The sequence below is a fragment of the Trichoplax adhaerens genome, genomic scaffold (genome assembly GCF_000150275.1).
Source record: "Trichoplax adhaerens TRIADscaffold_4 genomic scaffold, whole genome shotgun sequence".
NCBI classification, from domain to species: Eukaryota; Metazoa; Placozoa; class Uniplacotomia; order Trichoplacea; family Trichoplacidae; genus Trichoplax; species Trichoplax adhaerens.
The window spans coordinates 7,919,737-7,946,935 of NW_002060946.1; the positions used below are offsets into that span (position 1 = coordinate 7,919,737).

General features: G+C 31.8%; 4 protein-coding genes across 4 annotated transcripts; 3 read left to right on the forward strand and 1 right to left on the reverse strand.

Moving 5' to 3' along the window:
- Positions 1–1,228: 1,228 nt before the first annotated feature.
- Positions 1,229–5,737, forward strand: TRIADDRAFT_24021 (uncharacterized protein; the record flags this gene model as incomplete). The annotated part of the gene is made up of 23 exons (XM_002111695.1): positions 1,229–1,315; positions 1,759–1,823; positions 1,995–2,065; positions 2,184–2,299; positions 2,405–2,469; positions 2,559–2,596; positions 2,685–2,740; positions 2,848–2,895; positions 2,966–3,038; positions 3,163–3,273; positions 3,488–3,555; positions 3,650–3,725; positions 3,815–3,879; positions 3,970–4,058; positions 4,134–4,218; positions 4,339–4,408; positions 4,502–4,547; positions 4,685–4,798; positions 4,926–4,971; positions 5,053–5,163; positions 5,245–5,363; positions 5,453–5,564; positions 5,648–5,737. Coding segments are annotated over 23 exons (1,821 nt in total), but the record flags the coding sequence as incomplete, so codon positions are not given.
- A 7,916-nt stretch (positions 5,738–13,653) lies between these two features.
- TRIADDRAFT_3799 (uncharacterized protein) lies at positions 13,654–14,484 on the forward strand (the record flags this gene model as incomplete). The annotated part of the gene is made up of 1 exon (XM_002111696.1): positions 13,654–14,484. A coding segment is annotated over one exon (831 nt), but the record flags the coding sequence as incomplete, so codon positions are not given.
- Positions 14,485–15,399: 915 nt separating this feature from the next.
- Positions 15,400–18,584, reverse strand: TRIADDRAFT_56074 (uncharacterized protein; the record flags this gene model as incomplete). The annotated part of the gene is made up of 12 exons (XM_002112206.1): positions 15,400–15,492; positions 15,997–16,082; positions 16,151–16,300; positions 16,387–16,477; positions 16,590–16,660; positions 16,744–16,888; positions 17,005–17,052; positions 17,137–17,206; positions 17,322–17,367; positions 17,712–17,804; positions 17,939–18,065; positions 18,351–18,584. The coding sequence occupies 12 exons, from the start codon at positions 18,582–18,584 to the stop codon at positions 15,400–15,402; spliced, it is 1,254 nt and encodes a 417-aa protein (XP_002112242.1).
- A 2,559-nt stretch (positions 18,585–21,143) lies between these two features.
- On the forward strand, positions 21,144–24,557 carry TRIADDRAFT_56075 (uncharacterized protein; the record flags this gene model as incomplete). The annotated part of the gene is made up of 1 exon (XM_002111697.1): positions 21,144–24,557. One exon carries the CDS (start codon positions 21,144–21,146, stop codon positions 24,555–24,557), a length of 3,414 nt encoding a protein of 1,137 aa, XP_002111733.1.
- Positions 24,558–27,199: the final 2,642 nt, after the last annotated feature.

Sequence of the window (27,199 nt, forward strand, 5' to 3'; positions counted from 1 at the left end):
TCAATTTGCAATTCCAACCTTGGCAAAATCGACTGCATTGCATCCTATCAATGGCACGGTTCCATACTCTCCATCGTGCCTGCAATCACTGTTTTCCACGCTTGCTGTCATGACAGCAAGCGTGGATCATGCCCATCACAGATTAGACTAGTCCAGCTCAATGACTTGATCAATCTTATGGCAAGAAAGATACTTTGAATGTTTTACTATAGACACTTACCATGGCACGTCTTGTAGACTATCCTTGATTGCTACAAATGATGGAAAGGGTTGTACTACAATTCTCGGATTGTTTTAGCTTGCAATGAGGATAAGGGACATTCCCTGTTGAAAACGTAGTCCATACTGTAGAATAGAGTACCTTCAATCTTACTCCAAGTGATCATCAAGTCTTTTCGCTTCATAACTAGAAATAAGTGGAGTAACTTCGCATGAAACTAGATTGGAATAGGTTCTATATCATTCATCTATTTTTACTATGTCTTCAGCCCTGACCAAAATTAGCCTTGTGTTGCAAAAATAGCTTACGCGATCTTACTCCTGGTATACCGTTGATGTAGTAAAAATGAAGCGATTGATTTCCATCGTACACTATTGACTAACCGCGTATTGGTTCAATGCATTCAACTGTTCCATGGTAGTCCTACTCTTGAATTAATACTTGAATATTGATTTCAATCTTGTATAAGATGGGTATGTTATGCAGGGTTAATAGCAGTCTTCAACTACAGGGTAGTCATAGATGGATTGCTGCTCATCACTCACTTTACAGTAGGTATGGCTAAACATGATCAAAATCATAGCAGAAATCTCTATTAGTACTGATTGAAATGTAATCAAACAACCATCTCTAAGTATACTGTAACAGATATCAAGATTACTACAAATTAGAACCAATCATTTTAGCGTAGATCCAATTGATTCAATTAAAGCCATAGGTATATAGACGTAAAAAAGAATGACATATTTTGACACTAGGATCATAGTTCAGCACTATAGGCTCTAGCGGAATGAATTCACAACGTTGTGCATACAACATCATGTATCATTCCATGTGGCCATTGAAGTGTTGCTAGCCTATGCTATTGCCTTTTCTTTTAATTTCGTTTACCCGGGCTTATCAAATTGTGATAAAGGAAATACCGTTGGCAACGCGATTGGATAGAAAAGCATGTATACTAACTATTCTACGATCATCAACATATTAACTCATTTCGTTTATGTATAGGTTGAAAAGCTTTGCAATCGTGTTAGTACCTCAACATTATTAGAAGACAGACGCGATGCACTTAGAGCATTAAAATCCTTGGCTAAGGTAAAATCAATGGTGATACAATTCAATGTCATAAAATGATAGATACAGGTTATCGACATCATGTGATAAATTACCATCATTTACTATACGATACGGCATCAGTAATAGGGTAGATGAAATTGATAATACTGAAATTTCTGCTACCCTATCCAGTATAGTAGTGGCGTATATAAACAGCATAAATTTATAGTGCATTCGAGTAAAATATTCCTATAGCCTTTTGAAAGATTGTAAATAATTAAATGTACAATTCTTCACTATACAAAATGACTAATACTGTATTGTAGTCATGTAATGTTCAACATTACTGCTACAATCTTAATTTGTACTTTTCACATCTGCGACTTTACCGTTACTATAGTATAATGTAAGTATATTATGATCGCACATTGCGTAATTGCAATAGAGTAGTAAGCTTAATATATATAATTACGTGTGTGCAGACTTACAGAGACGAAGTTGGTTCGCAGGGACTACACTTATTCGTCAATGTTTTACAAGTGGACAAGTAAGAATTTCTATTTCTAAATGAATAAATAGTATAGCTCTGTTTTCATCTTGCACTACAGGTTTATCCCTTGGTAATCTGAGCTACCTTAAATAGTTGACGTATTATTAACAACCATGAAAACTGTCAAGATATTAAAAATTAACTTGACGTTTTGAATGATCACGGTAGGAGCGACGGCGAAAGTGTTGGCTATGCCTTGGATACATTATACAATTTAATGGCTACCGATATTCCTCCAAGTGGTTAAAAAATTTCTTTACCTTCACACTACTTCACAGAGTATCAGTCGTAAATGTAATACTACTTCTACTTCCGTCAAAATTTATTGTCTTTTTTTAAAATAATTTACTGGCATAGATCCTTACTATGGACAAACTGTAATGTCTCCGCAAACAGCTGAACTTGGTCGTCATTTTAGCGAAATTTTCCTACAAAATCAGGATAATTTACCCTTAATCATTAGTTGTTTGGAAGTTAGTGGAACTACAAGTAGAAAATCTTTAAATTTTTACAATAATTTGGTTGATTTAGTATTGATGCGTTAAAATATTTACTTTCCTGGTTATTATGATGATTAGGATTTCGACTTTCAAGTACGATGGCCGGCAACTAAACTACTTACGGCACTGTTAATAAATAATGGGTTAGTAATATTAAATTTTTCTATATTATTCTATTAGAAAGTCGCACAAACTTGTAAATGTATAATAATGATATAAAATCGCTTTTCAGGCCTCAAATTCAACAAAGTATGCTCACTATTCCTATGGGTAAGCATATTAGGCAATGCGATTTAAGGTATTAAATAAATATGAAAATAGTAACATTCATTAAAACGATTACTACCTATAATTGTAGCTGTCGCAAGAGTTGTAGACTTATTAAGCGATGAGAGAGAAGTCGTTAGGAATGAGGTAACGTTAGGAATTTTAAATGTAACCTTAACTTATAATAAAATAATCTCAATAAATAGAAAAAGGCATATAATACGACTTTAGACACTGACATTGATTTATTCTAGGGATTACTCCTCATGATGCAGCTTACGAAAGCTAATAACGCAATACAGGTAATACGATAGTTGATTAACGGTCTTTAACACAACGTAGTGATGACAATTTTTATTTCCCTTGAAATAGAAATTAATTGCATTTGAAAACGGATTCGATTATATAATTGATATTATTGCAAGGGAAGGTTATAGTGTTGGTGGTACGTACAATATAGTATAAATCATAAATTGTATTATTTCCACATCTTATAATTGTCTACCTAGACGAATTTGTTAATTACTTTTTGTCAAATTCACTAAACATTTAATTCAAATTTTCTGTAGGAATCGTTGTTGAAGATTGCTTACTCATATTAAGGAATTTATTAAATTCGAATGTTTCCAATCAAAATTTCTTCAGAGAAGGAAGGTATTGCATACATTGGACGGTATACAGTAAAGTTTACACCTTTTATCCCGCGGCTTTTATAAACTACTGTCATCCTTTTCCTAAATAAGTAACTACTTTTTTTTAGCTATATTCCAAAGCTAGCTGCCTTTTTTGATTTAAAAGCGGCCAGTGCAGCCAGTAAGGACAAATTCAGTTATCTCTAAACATTTATTGCCGTACTTATTTTAGTGTAAATTGTATTTCTTAAAGATAATATAGACGACTCGGATACAGATGAATTTGATAGCGCAAAGCAAAAAGCGGCAAACATCATTCATATGTTACAAGTCAGTAATAATTGCCTCCACATTCTAATTAAAAATTTATTACAACCCAAACTGTGATGAATGATTCATGATGTATATTTACATCTTTGGATAGATATTGCGTTTGCTGGTCTCACCGGACAATTCACAACAATCGTTGGTATTATGTCAGAAAGTAATTTTCCAATGCGGTATGTATGTAGGCCCCCATCCATTAGTGATGAATTATTTCTTCATGACGACATTTTTTATTAATCATTTTGACCCTCTCTGCCGTTAGGATTACTCAAAGTATTATGCGAATTATTGTTATCGTCCTCTGTTAGTGAAGACATTGTATTAGAGGTATTTAGTTTACCTACGGATAAGTTGTTGATTGCTCGAGTAAGATTCTTGTAAGGCACTTAAAAATCTTTATTTATGACATCTAATTAGCTTCTCATTACTATTGGCGATACCCTTCGGGGAGCTAACCAAAATCAAGATTACTTCGCAAAATTTTCTTTATCTGCAGATGCTCAAAGGTTCATCTTACTTAATTATTGGCAGTCTAATTTTGACTAAATAATCTTATACATGTGCTCTATTATTTGTACTAGAACTGCGATAATAGTACTTCTCTTAAACATGGTAACTGATAAAACAACTTATCCATTGAAATATGCCTCCTTATACTGTTTCAAGGTAAGCATAAAAAATTTGATGATTTTTTAATTGATTCTAGTAGTTCAAATAGCTTAATTTATCTGTAAAGATTTGATAGCTACATAGAAAAATTTAAATTATTCTGCTGTTATTCCCTAGTGCTTTCTATATGGTAATGAGCTAGGCCAAGCGCAACTGGTAGCTACTCTCTTGCCATCTTCTGTTGAAGGTCTGCTGTATAGTTATCGTTAATAATGTTTACTGATAAAATAGTAAAACATCGATCTGTATTAAATATGTACTATATCCTCTCCTTGTATAGCCGCTTCTATTTCGCCTGGACAGTTAATATGCGCTGGATTGTTTAGGTATCCTAAATTCATATTGAATGTGAAATAAGTTGATCCTCAAAATTTTCTTTTTAAGCCATCTACTGCATGCACTAACTGATAATAATAATACATTACATATTACAACATTTACTCTAATCTAATATGGGTATTAGCCTGGATCAATTTTGTAGCTGGTGTGCAGCTATGGCTATTTCACACATGTTACGACAAAATATCGCTCAAAAAGAACAATTGTTACGTGTTCAATTAGCTACTAGAGTAGGTAAGTATATTATCCATTTTTATCCAGTCGTTACAATTATCATGGTAGTGATAGTACGATTTAATTTGTGATGGTATTTGTGTAACATGCAAATGTCTTATTGACATAATATTTTGGTAATCTGAAGGTAGCCCAGCAGTATCATTGCTACAACAATGTACAAATATCCTAAGCGAGGTATGATACTATAAAAATTGGAGGAACCCTGTTGATGTTAACCTTCATTTAAAATATATTATTTTCATAAATCATATATAGAATACTGGCTCTCCAGTTGGAATTAACCACCTAATTCTTTTATGTTCTTGGCTGAATGAATGTCCTACGGCTGTTGCACATCTCGTTAACAACCCTGTCAACATTCCTTTCGTATCCTTATTTCATACAAAGTACCGACTTATTTTTGACAGTGATGTTGTAGTCGTATTGATCTTAATACGTAAACTCTAGCTAACTACACAGATAGACAGAGATGCAAACGAACATGAGAAGCTTATGCGTGGACTATCAGCACTATTACTTGGTATATGTATGGTATACAATGATGGTGCCGTTGAAGCCTGCAATCGGTTAGAAGTATTGATTTTCAAAAGGTTCTACTAGGGCGACCAAGTAATTTGTTTTATTTATGTATTTATTATCTTTATATCACATTTAGAAAAGCGCTTCGAAACCTGATAGCAAGTAGGATAGGTGTTGGAAAATACAGGGATTGCTTGAACCAAATATCAAAGAATGAACAGTTTGTAAAAGCAACTCACAGAATGCAGGTATTGTCACAATCGATACGATACCATCACAAATTAAATTGAATTCCAATTTATTAAAATTTGATATATATATATATAAATAGATGCCAAGTGAGCCAGACGATCATTTATTTTTTGATGAAGAATTTACGATTATGTTTAGAAACGTTGAAGGTGCTAGCATAGACCTTTAGTATATTTTATAATGTAAAACGATTTACCATTAAAAATTGGTAACATTTATACTATAATAAATAAATAAAAACTTTTAAGCTGATTTCCATACTCACTTCACTTAGTAATTGTAATGGTACTATTTATCAGGATACATATTAAGAATTGCTAGTTCAGATGACACAAAGCCGGAATTGGATAGCAAAAGAGAATCAACAATTGATGAAGAGGCGATTGTGCAACCGTACAAAGACCTTATCAGAGAACAGGTTACCACGCTTATTTAATGATCTTAAATTACACGATACTACATATCAACTTGTATTTATTTATAGCCATAATGAATGATCTTAATTAAGAAGTGAATTCTTGTTAACAAATTGTAGGATGAAGAGCTAAGAATTTTGCGTAGACAATGTGAAGCATTTGAAACTAATAAAGATATGGTTTGTTTTATTAGCTAATAATTATTAACGAACCATCAGGTTATGTATTTCGATAGATTGTTCAGTGAATACTATCAGTAGATAGCCTTATTGCCGTTTTACGAAGCGTACTTGATAGAATATGACAATTTACTTATTGCTACTTTACCTACTTTCTTACAATAAAATATTATTTCTGCAGCAGTGAATTGTTATGATATACCATGCCCATTTTTTTATAACGATTTCTAAACTTAATAATAGTTTTATTAAATTTAGTTCTTTTAATTTCAGATTGAACAAGAGCTGACCAGTGCGTCTCATGAAATATTATCTCTGCGAGAACAAAATTCGATGTTATTATCTGAGCATAGTTAGTAATTCCATCTGAACTTTGTTTATTTGTCATCAGAAATAAGCCGATTTGTAGTGATTGAAATCATTACGATGTCTCTAGACAATCATCCAGATGCTTCTGCCAATAGTGCTGCATTTTTTTATCGGAATGATCCTAATAACATTAATCAAGAATTGAAAGATATGGAAAGGATTAAGGAATCTCAAGCCAAAGAAATTGCTAATTTACAAGTACAGTTGGAGCAAAAAGTTCGTAACTTATGCCGATACCCAATTACATTGCATCATTGATACATTTATATACCATAGCCAGTTATAACTGTTATTGCTTCTATATGTTCATATTGATAGACCACAGAATTATCAGAGTGTAAAAGTATGATGAAATCAAGAGATGACAAATCTGAAGAGTTGAATGATCAAAAGAAACTGATCAATTCCTTAAACGAACAAATTGGTGAATTAAAGAGCAGCAACGAAAAACTCCAGAAGAATCTAGCTGAAGAGGTACAATATATTATGAAAATAAACCTGGATTTTCCGTTAGAATCTAATCCTTTGTCGTTATCATTAACAGTTGAGTGCGGTTAAAGAACCGGAAGGTGTAGATATTTCAAATGTGGAAAAACTGCAGGATAAAATTCTTGAGTTAGATGATGCTTTAGAAACCGAAAGAAGAGAGAAAGATAGGATTCAGTGTGAATTGGGTAATTTACAGCATGAGCAGGATGATTTGTTACTTTTATTATCTGATCAAGAGAAAAAAATTAAGCAGTTAAAGAAAGCCATCCTTTCTCTTGGTGGCGATGTTAGCAATGAGGAGGACGATGATTTTGACATGTAATACGCTACCACATGCTATTTTGAATCCTGTTTTCATTCCTGAATTCAGGATAAGTTATTTTTTATTGCTCGCTAACATTTTCTAGCGATTTGGTTTTTATAATGTATTTAAAGTACATTATTTTCTGATGCAGTGTTCCATGCATTTCCTTATGATAATAAGAATAGTATCGTAATAGTTTTGACTTAAACAAAATGACCGAGCAGGATTATATCCTGATTGCAAAGTATTTCTTCTACTATAGACTTCTATTAACAATGATGGTATGCTCCATATTGAATGGATATAAGTACAATTAATGTAGGCAATACCTTATAATAATCAATTTTTATGGATAACAGTTATTAAATTTAGCAGGTTAAGCGTATCTATGTCATTAAGTTAACTAGCAATATCTCCAGGAATCCATTGAAAATCGTTTGAAATTGCTACTTTTAAACCAGATAATATATTCAGATTAAATTCTCGGAATGCAATGAATATGTGCCTTATAAATGGCATCCAAAAATATTAATAATGATAATTATAATCAATAAATTATGTGATAAATACGGAATATTTGATCTCTTAGACACAGAAAACTATACCCTTCTAGAATGATAAGGCAGTTAATCCTTGTGATCCATAATGTGATACTATAATATGATTGGAGCTACGCATACTATTCCGCTTTATTTTTACTAAAGTTTGCACAACCATCGACTCTAACGTTGATAGGTAGAAACTAATCAAAGATTTATGAAAAATTGATGTCTGGATGCGACATATATCCGGGCCAAATCTTTTACTCAAATATAGAAAAGGATTTAAGAGTAAATATCTGGATTGGCCATATAATAACTTTGATTGCTGATACGGAAAGGTTCATTTTATATGGACAGTGGAATAATTTTAATGCAACAGTTTACTGTGGTTGTAATAACCAACACCATAGATCGTGACGGAAGCTATCAAATACGATTTATCCCAATTCGCTCTATCCAGATCCAATAGACCACATCGTCATAATAGTATTTCATTTTTTATCTTCTTTTTAAAACTTTAATAACACTAGTTCAAGTATTATGTTAGGAGATTGTCAGCACTTCAAGTTGTACTATGGGTAAAAATCTCAAGAAGAATAATACTGAAAGAAGATCTCAATAGTTTCTCGTTTAGTAAATATTTAATATACGCGTATTCTCCCGCATCTATATCGTAAATATAGCATTTATAAGGACTAAAATCAGCAATCACTAGCCCATATATAGACAAAGTTAGTAATGCAAAAGTTTATTTTATAAATTTATGATCGGGCACTAATGACTCCAGTAATGATATTCTGAAAAATATTGAGGAAAATATTATCTGTAGCATTTTCTATTTATTATTAAAACGATTAGGATATAGGTTTTCAAGTAGGAAACGGATAAACATGTATAGATTATCCTTTAGTAACCTTAATTTTTCAAGACTATATGCTCCATGACAAAACAAGGAATTTATTGTCTAATTTAGCTAATTAAAAGTTGGTAAGCTGCAATCCAAGCAGGGTGAGCCTTGCTATCAGATATATCTATATACATGATTATCATCCGTATCCTAGAAGAAAGAGTATTTCAAATCGAGCTGCATTTTAGACATAACATTTCAAAACTATTGCTCATTGATTTAGAGTTCTCTGAGAAGAAAGATTCGAAATAAATTCATTTTAAATTCATACATCGTGGTTAATATTTAAGCAGCGAAAGAACAAAAGTGTTATGAAGATTATCAATATCCATTTTTATTTGCAACTAATGAATGAATCATTATTTTCAGGATAACATAAATAAGAAAAGCGCTATTTAATAAAATTTGATTAGTTCTCATAACAATATTTGAATAGATTGCAATTAAACACCGAGTGCAAATATTAAAATATTACTTGGGTTGCTTTTAAAGATGCATTGTTCATACAACTGTTTGAGTATCTAAAAGTTTAATTTAGATCCTTGAAAATATCTGGAAAATATGTATCGAACATCATGAATAGAATAATACAGACAGGATGTCAAACCTGGAATTTCAACTGTTATTAAATTTCCAGGACAATGCGACCGTTGTCACAATTTAAGGTATTTCCGCTAATTGATAAATGTCATTTTCTTCCTCATATTAAAGTATAATATTCATCATGAATGAAGGAGAAGTTATTACAGCAGTTACTTTCTGTAATTAATTTACTTTTATTTTGTAGCTACTCTCGATATCTAGCAGTGCATTACCACCAAGAAGCAATTCAAAGCGATTGCAGAAATTAAAAGAGAAATCATAATAATTAATAATTGCCACATTTTATACTTTTTTGGTCTATGATAATCAACTTACTTTTCTATTACAACTATTCTCAAGTATGACTGCTAATATCGTAGCCAAAGGGCAATTAATGATAGAGCATGAAATTTAAGAGGAATTTTTAATACTTTATTTACATTCCTAGAATCAATCATTACTGGTTCTATTATGATAACTTATAGTCAATATCGTCTTTAACGGTCAACTGTATTTCCCTTATAGAATAACGAAAAGAAATCATGTACTACGGGTATATTACCATCCTATAGCTAATTTATTCTTCTACTGTAGCTATTCTCAATAACTTCATCTCAATACAGGAGAAACTATAATATTTTAACTAGAAAATGTAAGAAAGAGACTTTATTTCAGCCAAGTCTATTACTATTCGACTGCTAACTTGCCGCTATATTGTAGCGATTTCTCGAAAGTATAATTAGCGTGTAGTCCATATCAGTTCATAAATTTTTAACTTCAGTTTACTATTTTATAACACTTAAACTATTACTGCAGTTGCCTATCGAAAGCTGTCCAATTCGCAAAACAAAATTTGGGGACCATTAAAGAAATTTTTTCTTTTGCCTATTATTGTTCTTATGCTCGTAAAGTAAATATAACGTGATTCTTTCGAGAAAAATTACGATTACATTACTGTTTGCAGTAAACGATCTCAGCGAAAAATTTCTGGACTGTTATTACATGAAAAAGAAAACATTAAATATGGTCGCTGCTTCTATTAATACTCACTGTACTAATTGACGCCTTTTCTAGGGCTTACCGACACTGTTACTGTGAATCAATTAAATTATAAATGGAAAATTACATCCATCTTGACATAAACGATATAAATACGAAAGTTCTTAGTATGTTATCTTGCCAGTCGTATCGTAGTTTGATAATTAATTTGCAATTGTTCTTAATAATGCAATTAATCTGCAATTAAAGAAACTCGATGAACCCCTTCCCCTATACAATGTACATAAAAATGAGGGGGTTATGCCGATATCTAAAAGACTTATATTTACCTGTTAATGAAAGGGATTAAAAGTGAAAAGGAATTAAATTTAATCGTAAAGCTGTCTGATATAAAATAATCTAAAATCTATATCGGAATTAGGTATAAAGCGCTATAGCTTTCAAGAAAACCCTTCGATGATATCAATGCATGCCTTAGAGAAATTAATGTATTCATAATTACTCAGGGAAAACTCATTAACTTTACTTTCTCTTATCATCTGACGAACATTTATGACATTAGGCCCCAAGAAAAAGTTTTGTTTAGCTTAATCGATCAGCAATTCGTATTATCAGAAATTTTTAATAATGTCGCTACATTGAACAGGTAGAAATATTCACATTTTGCAAGGAAAAATTCTTTACATTACTTTACTGCAGTAGCCTCGGATAAATATATATTTCATTACGAGTTATTGCCGCATTTACTGGAACGATAAAAATTATGATGATTTATGAACAATGAAATTAATTTTTCTTAACGCCTGCCGTAAACGACTAAGCTATAACTGCTTTAAGCTCCAACGTTCTACTATCGGAAAATACAAGTTACTGATAGAATATAAATTCAACTCTAATGAAGCCTTCGTTGAAATAAAATTGCACGACTTTACTGTAGCTTACTGTAATAGCGTTGTAACGGACAACCAATTTCAGATAATAAATGCTAATTAAAGAAGCCTTTTGGAATCGAAAATCAGGTAACGAAATTTGGAAAAATATTTTTGCGTCTGTGTGGCCTTGCTATAGATGAACAAGGCCTGGTGTTTAATTTCTTGTATTAAAAGTCGCATTGATTAACAAAGTTTATAGTGCAGTAGAGAGAAAATTAAATGGTCTTATTTTAAAACTAATTTTGCTACATCGGCTCTATAGACCAAAAGCAGGATCTGCACTAAGGTATATTATACAGTAGCCGATTAATTGAATACAAGCGCTTTACTTGCAGAAAATAAATATTTCATTGACTAAAACTTTTACAAATGAAGCAAAAACGTTACCGGAAGATTGAAATTACTAATTTTCCGTGCTATATATTATCGGAGTATGATGAATGAGAATCAGTACTTTAATTGTAAAGCAGGCAAGATTTTAATTGCCTTGTAGCTTTCAATGCAAATGAAGCAGAAATCACTTTATGAGATTCAAGACTAATTCTCCACTTCAATAATATCGTGATAGAAATATTCTGTTTTAGTTGAAATAAGTACCATATTTTGCTTTAAGAAATAGTTTTTTATTCTAAATGCTTACAAATACAGCGAAATCATAGTATAAAACTCAAAATGAAATTTCTCTGTCTTAGCATTGCTTTAGTTACAATAATAAAAAAAGTTTGATGCCTCCTCTTTTAGCGTAAAAAAGGTTTCTTTTGTTAACCTTAGGCTGTAGAAAATCTGAATATCATGGCGTTGCAGAGATTCATTTTAGTCTACATTTGCTTACAGTATTTGATGTTCTGGTGATGAGTAAAGAAGAACAGCGTACTGTAGTTTGAACAACTTGTATATGAATTTTCTCTGTTATTAATTGAAGAATTACTTTGATACTCTTCTTAATCCATCATAAGATACTCCCGAGGAGATGCGTGGGACATTTTAGAAAGTTGAAGAAAACGCTTCTTCTTAGCTTAATTATGTTACAGTTCCAATGGCACTTTAAAGATAGTCTCCTCATTTGTTACGATCGCCACTCACCAAGCAAATCTAAACAAGAGGGTAAATTGGCTTGTTTACTCATAAAGAAATAAAACTAAAGTTTATATGCCAGGATCTTCTTACAAGAATAAATTAGCTATCCTGGCTCAATGAAGATAAAAAGATCCATTTATTAGCCAACGTTATTGTATCGAAAGATTGGATCAATAATGGCTATAAAGCTGAACAATTAATCGTCCGCTATCATATTTTACAATCGGAACGGATCAATCAATATGAATACAATTTTAACACAGGATAGTTTAAATAATTATGACGTCTAGTTTACAAATTAATTAATCAATAAAAAATAAAATATGAACAATAATTCATTATTAAGTTAATAAACGTAATTATTTCAAAGCTATGAACAGACTTTGACTGTGGATATGAAGCAAATCAGAATAAACTAACTAGAATAAGAAAGTAATTAACGTTAGACTTTACAATTAAGTTTATTTGATATTGTCTAACATTTGTTGCCATTTGAGTTTCACTGTTAGCGCCTTCTATCAGCAACAAATTGCGATCATCGATGTATCAACATAGAAGGAAGTGTTTTTTATAGACAATTCTCCCTTTTAAACGCCACTGTGTCTAGCAATCATCATCGTCACAATAAAATTCGACGAAAATCCAATTTTTTTAATAGAATCAGTCTGTTTTTTCTCTATTGAATTGTTTTCTCATCCATAGAAACAGAAAGGCTTATATCATTTATTTCCGTGGCAGATATTATTACCTTGGATTCGAATTATCCTTTTCCAACGGGTAGGATCATAGATCAGTAAATATTACCTGTCAAAGTTTGTCGATTTCAATTTTCGTCTTACTTTCCTAAACAGAATCCCTACTATTAACATTAAACTCTTAACATTACAATAAGAAAGAGGTAAGAAGAAATTTTAAAGTGGAAAAGTGTATCAAGTCAGATCGAAATGAAGCTTTAAGACAAATTTACGCCACTATTGATGAGAGTTTTTTTCAAGAAAATTCTTCATAAATGTTGTTATCCTTTGCTACTTAAAAGAGATACAAAAATTTTATATTGATTAACGACAGTTAAATAACAGAAGTTACACGAATGACACTGTTGACAACTTATATCATTCTTAATTAGAAAACAATATCATTCAGTTATAAGAATTTCAACGGATATTAACTTCATTTCATAAACAATTAGTAATTCAAGCCGCACCATGCCCACTCCGGATGTCAGTTTTAATAACAAATCAATTCAGTCTATGCCAACCATCCCTACATTGGCAGTACAACTTACTGCTTCGATACCATCGGCTATAATCTTCATTTTTGGAATAACTGGCAATCTAGCTATCATCATAACCATGATTCGATATCACAAAACTAAAAGTAAAGAACGTTTCTTTTGTTTAATTGGCAATCTAGCAGGATACGACATTTTCATTCTACTCTTTTCAATGACCCTTAAAATGACAAATTACTTTATTACTTGGCCTTTTGGATCATTTCTATGCCATATCTACAACGGCTTTCAAAGTTACTTTATGGCTGGCTCTGCTATCACAATGACATTTATGGCACTAGAGCATTACCGTGTTGTAATCAAAGAAGTGAATGCTTATAGCAAAAGTAGCGGAAAAATTATTATTACCGTAGTGATAGCGCTAACAGCATCTATTTGTGCTTGTCCTAGCATTATCTATTCCAAGTATGTATCTCACTCAGAATCTTCAGTAAAATGCTTCATTCAATTTTTTCAAGATCTTAACCAAGATAAAATAGTATGGCAAACTTATCGAAATTGTCGTTATGTTATTTTCTATCTCTTTCCACTTATTGTTGTTGTAACAACTTATTTTCAAATGTTACTAACATTGAATCGATATTCAAGGACGTCTTTGGCAGAATATCATTTAACGAAGGTCAAAGAGCAGAAAAATATCATGAAAATGATTTTATATACCAACGTAACATTTGTCATTTGTTGGACACCTTATTTTATGTATGGTTTCATTGTCTATTTCAATCATACGGTTGATGATGGCATACAACTACATCGGCTAATTCGAGTAGCTTGTGAACTAATTGCTTATATCAACAGCGCTATTCATCCATTTATCTACGCTAAATATATGCCAATATGTCGACAAGCATTATATCGCCTTTCATGTTTTAGACAATCGCCATCGTCAAATTCAAACTGTGAATCAAGTACTAGTCACCATGTTACGGTAACCAGTTGCTGACATGAATTCAATCCCAATCAAAAGCATGCTATTCTGACTATTTTGAGTAGGTTATTATTTTACTAGTACTGAACTTAGTAGACAATATCCTTATCATTTTATATCAGTTTCTATTAATTCACTATATGTGCTAGGTAATACTAAACGAAACTTTAACTTGAAATAACAATCAGATCTTACTCTTAGACGTGCATTTGTACAGTACACTTACACAATTTAGCAGATTTTGAAAAATTTATAACCAATAGTTGTCGATTTTTTACTGTCATTATAATAAATAAATCAAAAACCGTACTCGATAATAATACACCGTGTTCATTAAAATAATTTGTATTTTAATAACTCCAATGGTTCTTCTGAAACATATGAGATTCAAATAAAACTTATTTTAATGACCATAATTCGGACTGGTATTTCTAGTAAACAGATATCATTGTTTTGTATTGATCGACATCGACTATACGAATAGCTTGCATTTAATGTTTTTGGTGATATTAATAAGCTACCTAATAAACAATCCAGAATACTACCGTCAAAACAGACGGTAACTTACAAAATCAATTAGGTGATCAGCGAAGAAGTAGCATTTAACGATATCATATCAGATCTCGTTGTAATCTACAGTATTGTCCATATTTAGAAATGTTTAGTACGTGATTAAGAACAAAATTAGAGTTCTTCAAGTATTAAACAAATCAAATAATAAATATTGTAAATATATATGAATCAAATTTTTAATTTAAGTCATTACTCTATACCTTAGTAATGGCGAAAAAATAAATTTAATGCAAACTGTGTAAGTTAAGCAAGATCGTTAAACGAACAACTCATTTTTCTATCAATAGTACGTAGTAAAATAAATTTGACAATTAATAGATCATCATCGTAATAATACTGCAATTTTTAAGTAATTAAAATTTAATAAATAGCAGCTATGAAGGCATCATCAGAAAAATGCCGTAAAAGAGCAACAAAGTTTGATTTCAATTAATATATGCCTTAAAAATACGACTGACAATCTAATTAAAACTAATGCAGGCAAATATTAATTATTGATTTAAATTACAGAGCGTTTGTGCCTTAATAATTTGCAAAATAAAGACTTTCATTATTGAGGCATCAATATCTAAGAGCATTAATATCTACTTAATAACATAGTCCTTTTTCTTCATAGATCAAAATAACTGCTAAAGGATAACAGCCGTATTATCAGGACCGCAAAAAATATCTTGCGCTGCATCTTTCAAAGGCACCTAATATCGTTGGCACGCGTGAAATAATTGAAACTTAATCCATGACAATTATCGAAATCATAATTATCATTCACCTATACCTATAGTAATAAAGCATTCTAATTTTGTGTCGTCTCCAGTGCACTGCACAAGATACAAAACTTACATGACATGGCGCAAAAGCATCTTCATCGTTACCTATACCAAGTTTACCAAAAGAACCTCTACCCCAAGTATAGACTTTTCCAGTGTCTAGACATAAAAGATAGGTTTGCCCGTAAATAAAAAGTTATTTGCAACACATTATTACTAAAATGTACCAGATAGTGCAACTGCATGATTTATGCTGCATGCAATTTTCTTCACTTTTGCTCCATCTGGAAATCGAATTAACCGCGGTTCACGACAATCCATGATCTCGTTACCAACTCCCAATGCACCAAATCCCCACACAAATACATTACCCGTCTCTATCGATGTGAAATGAGTAACAACTTAACATTTGATCATGCAACCTCAGAATTAAAGCTTTAACTCATCTCCCTTTAAACCCTACCAGTGCATGCTAAACAAAATGAACCTCCAGCTGCTACTTGTACAATCTTCTCCTTTATGCAGTCTAAGCTTATACGTTTGGGAAGACAAATCTAAAGTTTATAAATAATTTTAAAGAAGCAAGCGATGAGACAGACTTCAGTTAACATAAGTTTTCATTATCAAGTGCTTGGGTCTGAAGACTCCAAAATAGAAAAAAGGCACCTGCTTTGCATCATCATCAAACTGTAGCTGACTATATTCTGTATCACCCCAACCATAGACAGAACTATCATCTATTTCAAAGATAACAAGAAAATTACTGGATTGCTATACGTACAATATTGCTTTACATAATCAAAACACTCATATCCCAGACCTGCTAGAGCTAGCACAGTATCAGCTGAAGTGGCTATATGGACGATTGTTTTGTGCTTTAGCTCTCCTTCAACACAGGTAAATTGGTAAATATTTTCATGTTTTCCCAATCCTACGCGATAGAACAAATTCATTATACAGTAAATCTATTAAATTAGAGACGATAGGAATCAACAGCAGGCAACAATTATCCTCTAGCATACTTGCGAAGTGTTAAGTACTTGCCTGATTGGCCGTCGCTGCTTAAACCACAGGAAAATACCTGGCCATCGGTTGTAACTAATAAACTATGATCCAGTCCACAGCAAATCTGTCAACGATACAAAATTAGTAAGTATATTGTAAGCGCTTATTATATGAGAACTAAAATGAAAGCATTCAAAATTTCAAATACCTGTTTGAAAGATAAATTGGGTAAAGACTCTAATTGCGTAAACCTTGTGACCTCTGGCTCATGCGATTTCCTATAGAAAGACATGACATGCGAGCAATTAAAGAGGAGCTCAATTCCAGCAATGTTTCTCCTTCCATAATTGTAAAATTCAGTAATAATTACGGGTATCAGTAAGCAATATTTACTGGTTAATTCCGCATTGACCAAACAAATTGTTACCAGCTGCATAGACTAAAAATGCAAAAATACAATGCATTACTAGAAGTTACTACACGATATAATGTAGCAAGTTGCACAATGTACATATAACTTTCCAGAAACACTGTTCACATTAATTAACTGGTACAAATACGAAACGGAGAAGTAATGGTGCTTTAGATAGCTCAACATTAGTCACAACAGAGCATTATAAATCGATCTTAAAATAATATTATATCTAGTCAGAATGCCTTGCAATCGTTGTCAATATGATTATCAAAAAGCTACATTGGTAGTAGTTGATTGTATTCAATTAAAGTAATACCAATTTGGCTTGTATGTTACTAAGCATTACCATAGTAAAGTTAATTTGATACCTTGATTGTTTGTTGTTAAGATTAAAGAATGACTTCTTCCACAAGCAACTTGTTGAATAGGAAAGTTATGAGGCATTTCGACTGATCTTATACCTGAAATAGAACGAGCGTTAGCGATTATTAATTACCATTATCCATGAACAATTAAATTGGCTATTTCTTCTGATATCCATTAAACGATCGCGTAATAAAGGATACTAAAGCTAGTTTGACAATTAGTGCGCAACCTTCAATACATTCATTTTCAGATGCCGGTAATCCTAGCTGTGAACGTAAATTTAATCCAGTAACAAGCACATCAGACGTTGCATCTGCCATAATAAGATAGTTATAGCCAATGCCAAGGCTAGTAATCTGTCCGGTAAGAGAGTGCAATTAGGAACTTTATAAATTAACTCTTATGCAAACAGCATCCAATTTAAACTTATGCGTACAATCAAGCAAACTTGTCACCAATATTGTAATCTTTTTTTTTTAATCTATAAGGAAATATCTGTAGAACTAGTGCGACTGACCAATAACGAGAGTCCAACAAGGCATCTTGTTCAATTACTAAATGCTGAATTTGATGCAATGCCTCAAGCAAACTAATCTCTAGTATTCCATACGTTGTATTTATGTCATTCATTGCAGCTATACCTGTGGTGAGTCCAGAAGCATCGGTTTAGCAATATACTGTGTACTTAAAGTGCCATCAACCTTTTTTTCTACCAAATTCTGGCCTAAAATACCGCTATCAGCAGCCCCCCAGAGATAAACTCGACCTGCACGAATGGCTGCTGATGATATTGAACGGCAATTAACAGCAGCTATCCTTGTCGTAGTAGCGCTGCATCGTAATCCTCGTGGACAAAGATGTAACACCTTGGTCATTGTAGTTAACTTGTTCCATAGTACCATCCTAAAGACTTCAAGTTTTGCAATTTTAATGGATAAGCTTAATCGCAGGTAGTGATGAAAGTAATAGCCAATGTTTAACGAGTAGTTACCATAGCGAATAGTTCGACGATGAGCATTTTATTCTTAACCTTAAATCCTTAATTACTCAGCTTCTTTAGTACGGCTCGGCTCGGTTCGGTACGGTGCGGTATTTACTTGGACAGAGTTGGACTCAGTACAGTACTGTACTGTACAGTACAGTGTACAGTATAGTATACAACGTAGAGTACATAGTACTGTGGTGCTGTACTGTAAGATACAGTACCATGTTAGTGATCCGGCTGAGACTAGTGGTCTAAATGGTCTGATGTGGTCCGGTCCGGACCCGAGTCTGCAGAATGGAATGCAAAGTATCATGGAGCATGTCTGCCTCCAAGTTAAGGCAACAGCTGTCTAACGAAAACATGAATAATATGACCGATCTTGGTCCTACTGCATGTATTTATACTATAATTAGTAGTAGCAGTCGTTATACCCTAATATAGATTCAATCTAGCTATTTACACATCAAGAACTACTCATGGCAATTACCGTGACACTACAATTTTTCTGGAAATACAGTCGTAGAGCAGACTTTTTATCTCTATGCAGTTTGACTAACTTTATTGTGAGTTGTAGCAGTAGAGCAGAATAAGATATAGTCGATAAACATACTCTACAGAATTGGCGTAACTACTTTGAAAACGATGATACCTAACTTGTTGACAACGTGAAGACTGTTAACAATTTAACGTAACTTCTACTGTATTTTAAGATCAAAATTAGCTACCATATTGATCATAATCAAAGCATGGGTGTTATACTAACTAAATACTGTATACAGCTTGACTGGTATTCTTACGTTGTATAATTCTAAACAGAATGATGTTGCCGAATAGTAATAAATTCTAGCCTGAAGCTACAATAGTTTTACAGTGCACAATCTTGAACGAGAGTTCCAAGAATTAACCATCATTACAAACTATACGGGTATATCACCAAACTACAACGACATTGCTACAATAATTATAAAAATTAACTGTTATTGCATGCAGTATATGCATATCACCTAACTAAAACAATATTGCTAGATTAATTATAAGGATTAGCTATCATTATATATATCACCAAACCACAACGACATTGCTAGAATAGTGATAAGAATGAACCATCATTACATATATATGTTATATACATGTTACGGAAAAACGTAACTACAACGATTTGCTAGCATAATTATAAAAATTAACCATTATTACACACTGTATGTTACCGTAACATATATACATATAAAATAATAAGAATGAACCACTATTACACATGCAGTAAATATATATTACCAAACTAAAGTGACATTGCTTGATTAATTATAAGAATTAGCCATCATTACATATATATATATGTTATATATCACCAAACTACAACGACATTTGCTAGAATAATTATAAAGATTAACTATCATTTCATATGTAATTGGCCATCCAAAAATATCAAAATGATTCTAATCTTTGCTTATCCCCTCTCGGCTGATTTGTCAACTATTATACAATTGCGCGTGTTGAAAAGGTACTCTAATTGACAATATTTTAAAATGTTATCGTTGTATAATAGTCCAAGTATCACCCGAGAAGGTACTGTATAATCACATACTTTGCTCTAGATAAATGAATATATATGTTACGTATGTTATGTATACATATCCATTTATAATACGTGCATTGTTACTAAGTTTGATTATGGTACAATAACTATACTAACTTCTAAAGCAAATTATAATAGCAGCCTAGACAAATAAAAATAGGTAGCATAGATGTACATGAATTGAGTTTATCTTGAAAATATCTACATATGCCTTCTCCATCATCATAACTGCTTTCCGATGAATATTTTTAGCCGTTAATCACCACGGAAGGACTTAAAATGATGATAATATATCAGTACACAATATTTCTTTTATTGGCAGAATGATCTAATTCCGATGTCAGCTATGTGGTAGTTACCTATAGTAATTACCGGATTTCAACTAATTCCATCATTGTTTTTGCTATACTACGCGTTCTTACTGAATTGTCACCTGAATGCCAATATACACCATGCAGTGGGCATGTGATTATTCAAATAATTTGAATAATTTTTATTATTGCGTAAGAGGGAGCCGTTAACCCAATAAAAGATGCCATGAATAATTAATTAACTTTGCTAATCAATTGCTTTTTCAACTCCTTGTTACGATAGGCTGTAGTTACAAGTAACGTGAAAGTTATGTGAACTAGCCAGTTGTAACTTGTAACTGTGCCTAGTAGTAATCGAAATTTTACTTTCTTCGACAAGGCACGAACTTTAAAGGTCATTTTACTACATATAATTCTTTTAAGATATTGCTTCAACTATTCAAAACCATCTATAATTATGATAACGTGAAGAAATGAAACAACAATAATGTTGACGTCAATTATTCCCACTGTAATGTGATAGCTGATATTGCTATCAAAACTTCTACAGACAACGCCAGCAATGAACGTCAAAATCAAAAACAGAAGTCAACATGCGATCGCCAATGAAAATTTTAATAATGGTAACTACCAAGCTGCACTTACATTGTACATGCAAATACTGGAGGACTGTCGCAAAGTTGATCATCAAATCGACAAGGCAACCCAAGCAGATCTATGTAATGCCAACTTAAATGTTGCCAAAGCCCACTGTATGCTTTATCATAGCCAACAAGCAAATCACTTTTGTTGCCAATCACATCAATTAGCTAAGCAATTAACCGATAATCACTTAATAGTAGCCGAATGCCATGATTGCTCTGGTGATATTAAAAGACTGGCTGGTCGATATTGTGAAGCATTGGTAGAATATCAAGAATCGTTTAGTACTAGAATTAGCGTCAAAGGAGAAGACAATCCGAGTACGGCAAAGTCATTTAACAAAATTGGTAAAATACTTTATTTACAACAAAAATATAATGAATCTCTTCACATGCAGCAAAAAGCACGTAATATTTTATTACTACAAGTAGATAACAACAATATTCCAAACATCGATATTGCCGAAGTTTATTCCGATATTGGAATGGTTTACATGTCACAAGGAAATTTATTAGATGCAAGCATTCTATTTGAGAAATCGTTACTCGTTATTATTAAAATATTAGGAGAGAATAATCTACGAGTAGCGGATATATATAATAAACTTGGTTCGGTTTATTTAATGCAAAATCAATTAGAAGAAGCTACAGCTATGTTTAAAAAAGCTACTAATATAATTAATGAGATAATCGGTCTGAATACTTTAGAAGCAGCTACGACTTTTAATAACTTTGCTAGAATTCAACTAGCGCAAGGCAAATACGACGAAGCCGAATTAATGTGCTCAAAATCTTTGAGTATACAAATAGTACGATTAGGGAATAATCATTTAAAAATCGCAGAAACCTATACAACTCTAAGCCAAGTGTATAAAGGAGTCAAGAAATACAATGAAGCAATAGATGCCCTACAAAAAGTCATAAACATGCAGCGTATGATATTAGGCGATAGGCACTTGATCATTGCAGAATCTTACTTTAATATAGGTGAAATTTACGACTTACAAGCCAGCTATGACGATTCGCTATTATTTTATCAAGTATGTTTAAAAATTCGACTAGAAATTAGTGGGGATATGGATGAAAATGTGGCCAAAACCTATCATCGTATCGGATTAGCCCAGTTCTCACTAGGAGAATATAACAATGCTCTAAATCACTATCATCATGGATTACGATGCTATCTAGAAATGATTGGATTTCAGAATTTAACTGTAGCTTCATTACTTAATGATCTTGGATTTGCTAATCAAAAGTTAGAAAATTATAACGAAGCAATTAGCGTTCATTCTCAAGCTATATCCATACAACGGCGATTGCTGGGTCAATGCAATTCATCTTTAGCTTCATCATATAATAGCATTGCAATAGCTTATCAACTGAATGGCAACTTTAACCAAGCTATATGCATGCTACAGAAAAAATTAAAAATTCAGTTAGTATTACTGGGAAAGAACGATACAAAAATTGCTAATACATACAGCAATCTCGGATCGTTATATCAACTACAAGGTAAATATGTTGATGCATTAGTTATGTATAAAAAGTGTAAAAAAATTCTACTCAAAGTCTTGGGTAATAACAATATAGATTTAGCAGAATCACACCGTAATATAGGATTCATTTACATACTACAAGGTCGATATGACGATGCAATGTCATTACTTAGGCAAAGTTTACAAATTTATTATGAAAAACTAGGCCAAAATGATTTAGAAGTAGTTAAAGTGTATGAGAATATCGGATCAATATACAATTGCCAAAGAGATTTCAGTAGCGCATTAGGAGCCTACCGGAAATGTTTAGCAATAAAGCTAACGCTGTTAGGAAATAGTCATTTTGATTTAGCGGTGACTTATAGCGATATTGCTTCTATTTATTATTCAATTGCTCAATTCGATCAAGCTCTAGATTCTTATGAGAAATGTTTAAAAATTCAAGAAAACCATCTTGGTCTCGATCATTTACAAGTAGCAACAACATATTATAATATTGGAAAGATATATTATCTACAAAACAAGCAAGATACCGCTTTAGCTATGTATAACAAGTGTAAAAATATCCAACTGAAAAGTCTTGGCGAAAAAAATCCTACCATTGCTAAATTATATATCAGCATAGGATTAGTACATGTATCGAAAGAGCAATATGAAGATGCTATGTTGTTATATCAGAAAGGATTAGCAATTCAAATAAAATATTTGGGTAGTAATAATTCGCAGACTGCATCGACTTTATCAAATATAGCATCAGTCTACAAAGCTCAAAATAAATTTGATGACGCTATATCTTTATATAACAATTGTATTTCTATCGAAGAAGAATTATCGGGTGATCATCATGGATGCATGATAATATTATATCAAAATTTGGCCTCAACCTATGAATCATGCGATAAATTAGACGATGCAATCAAGGCATATCACAAATGTTTAAATATTCAACAACACCTATTTGGAGAAAATAGTCTCCACGTCGCTTCCACATTTAATGATATTGCTTCCATTTACGTCAAGCAAAGCAAGCACAACGATGCAGCATTTCAATGTGAAGAAAGTATTAAGATACTTAATAAAGCTCTTGGAGATAAGAGTCTACTAGTTGTAACTATGTATAATAAATTAGCAAATATTTATGCAGAACAAGGGCACATAGATAAGGCTTTAACCACATTACATCAGAGTCTGGACATCTTTCTAGCACTTCGAAAAGAAAAAAGCTCCAAAAATGAAACTATTTTATTTCGAGACGCCTTAGAATGCAAACAACAATTTAAATGTTTTGATCAGATGTCATTATTACAAAAGACCGTCGATATTCAACAGAATTTTTTGGGTGACTACAATTCACTTGTTTCTATGTCAAATCATAACTCTGGAAGCACATACCTAGCAGCAGATAGATTAGATGATGCATTAAAAATTTGCAACAAATGCTTAAAAATTCAACGGCAAATTCTTGATGACAACCATCCCGCTTTAGCTAAAACCTATTATAAGCTGGGGATAATTTATCTACAACAGGACAATCATAAGGATGCTCTGAGCATGTTTCAGCTATCTATTGATATCCAAAATAGAAATGATGACGATAACGATGCTCTGTTAGCCAATTGTTATCAAAGCATTGCTTCGATCTATAAGCTAAGCGGTAATAAAACTTCAGCAATCATGATGTACGATAAATGTTTAAACATTCAGAAAACTCTATTTGGAGAAAGTTATCCAAATATTTCCGAAATTTGTCAAGAGCTGAATGAAATCGCTATAACCGACTCGCGTAAGTTCTACAATATTGAAAAAATAATTAGCCCACAATGTGAATTTTATGTGTAGTAATTTGTCTTATATTCTTCAAGTGAATAACGCCTGTAATACTGCATATTTTATCTAGCAAGAAATCAAACTTCTTTATTCAAGAATTGTAGACAAAGCTAAGAAATTAAGACGTACATTCAGGAAAAGTATTCATGTATTTCTTAAGGTATAACAGGACATTAGCATAATATATTTGAGGTATAAGTATTACTTTATGCACTTACTGAACAACATTCATGAATTACTTGTATATATACAAACGAAATAATACATTGTAGCAAGGATAAAGCCTATACCAGTGCGTAATTTAATACGGTAGTAAAGTAAATTCAACATTTGATAAATAATAATCAGATAAAGGCATTTTAACTCGAACAAATACTGTGTGCAGTAACACTTATACAGATAATTTTCTACCGTCAAGAAAAGTTCGTTATGATACCCAATTAGTCTTACGTAACAGAATTTGTACCGGAATTTTCAGATTACCGATGATATAAACTATTTTTGGCAAGTTCAAATACATATATTACTTAATTTCACTAATAGAAACTATATTACAAGATCATAGTATCTATTCGGTTGAAATATGAAAAAGGGATACTGTTAAATTTCTTATCCGTAAACTTACATTTATCATCTGCTGTACAATTGTATACTTAGCAGATAATTTTATTTTTATTTCAGACAAATAATAATTCTATCACGTAATTAAAAAACGATGATAGCATTCATGAAATGATAAATAACTTGATCAACTTCTACTAAATTTAATGTAGCATAAGGGTATATATTGTATAAACTTGCATGAATTATGTTATACTTTTCTAAATCGTAACTATTTTCATTCTAGAATATCAATTTTACTTGAAATTGATTTAAGGTTAAATAGCTAGGTCTACCATGATTTGTATAGATAATTGTATTGCTGGAGCAATAAAATTGCTGTAGATGAATCTGCATGTTGTATTTAGCTGCAATTAACTGAAAAGCCATTTTTAACGATACTTATTTGTATCACTTATAACATTCAATGTTAATCTCTTGAATAAATGCGCGTATGTCTTCATAATTTTAACTTGTAGCAATTTATATATTTTTTTCTGGTACTTAGTTCGAATAGCCTTAGATAATTATGTCTAAGATCTTTAGTTTGCTCTAAAAAATAATGTCATTACGATCTCACTCCATGATGAATTCCCTGTGCGCACTTATTTCATTTAGCCCGGACTAATTTTAGCTATCAAGTAAAACAGGATCCATTTTTTATAAGTATTAAATTAGAATCGCAAAATTCAATATGTTACTAGTACAGAAAGAAAAAATAGTATTGAATATGAATTTAGATAAACATACACACTAAGTAGAGGATATTGCCATAAGATCTCAATTGCTAATTACAGCATAGCATGAAAGTCATTTCTTGGGAACAGAGTTAAGTGCGTAATATCGAGCTTTGTAGAATAATTTTATGAAGTTGCATTCACAACTACGGTTTCTGTTAAAAGCGATGCAAATTATGTATCAGACTTTCTTATATCAGTTTAAGACGGAAAATACTATAAACCTTAATACTTTATACATAAATACATATTTAGCGATTACTTAATTCTAGGTTACAATTTCTCGTACTAGAACTCATGATTAGTAGAATATTTTAGATATCCGTATACCCGTATCCGAATGTTCTGCCTAGCGATTCCAGGCTGAAAATTACGATCTTTCAACCCAAGAAATAATAATACATAGCAACAATAAGTACATATCCATAACATATTTTCCTCAAATGATACAGCTATATTGAGATTTTAAGATGAAGTAAAGATAGCAGTGAAAATCCTATCTTTCCGTTTATAAGTTTGTTTACGCTCTTTCTTTTATGCGATATAAATATATATTGCAAAAGGAAATTTATAATACACATCCTTTTAGAAAATTAGTATGTTATAGGCTAAATTTATTAATGAAGGAGAAATGGTACAAGTAATCTGTTCACCACTTGCATAATATGGGTTTACAATTAATGTCTTATTGACTATGAATTGCACTGGCTGGTGCAATCGGAAAATATAAAGTTAATCTTAATTTACTATCTAATTTAAGAAACGATACTAAATTCCCATAAAACTACGTACATTCTCATACTGATGATAGACTACGGAATTTGATGGAACGTTATTCTAATTGTGAGTTATTTCGGCGAGAAAAGTATGAGCAGGATAGCTAAAGTGAACGAAAATCTATAGGTTGTTAAACGTATGTTAACAGAATGCAATTTACTTTATATATGCGATAGAACTGTTGAGTTGATTTCAATAACTATCTATAAGTCTATAAGATATTGACTTATTTTCAAAATAGTAAATAAAATGGAATAAGATTTAGCTGAATAATTAGAGAGTCTAGACATACCTGGAAACATAAAGCCTAACTCTAACTTAGCTTCTAGCTAAACTGCTGTATATAATTGTATAATTTTACATCAAGGTCAATTAATTAAGCTAAAATTTTGCCTTACATTTTATCAATATTATAATCTTTAACTTTGTGACGATCGTATTGACGTGAAATTCAATTGATTAAGAAATTACCATTCAAGTGGCTTACGATATATAACTGAAGAATAGGATGAAGCAAAATTTTTTATTAGATTATATCAA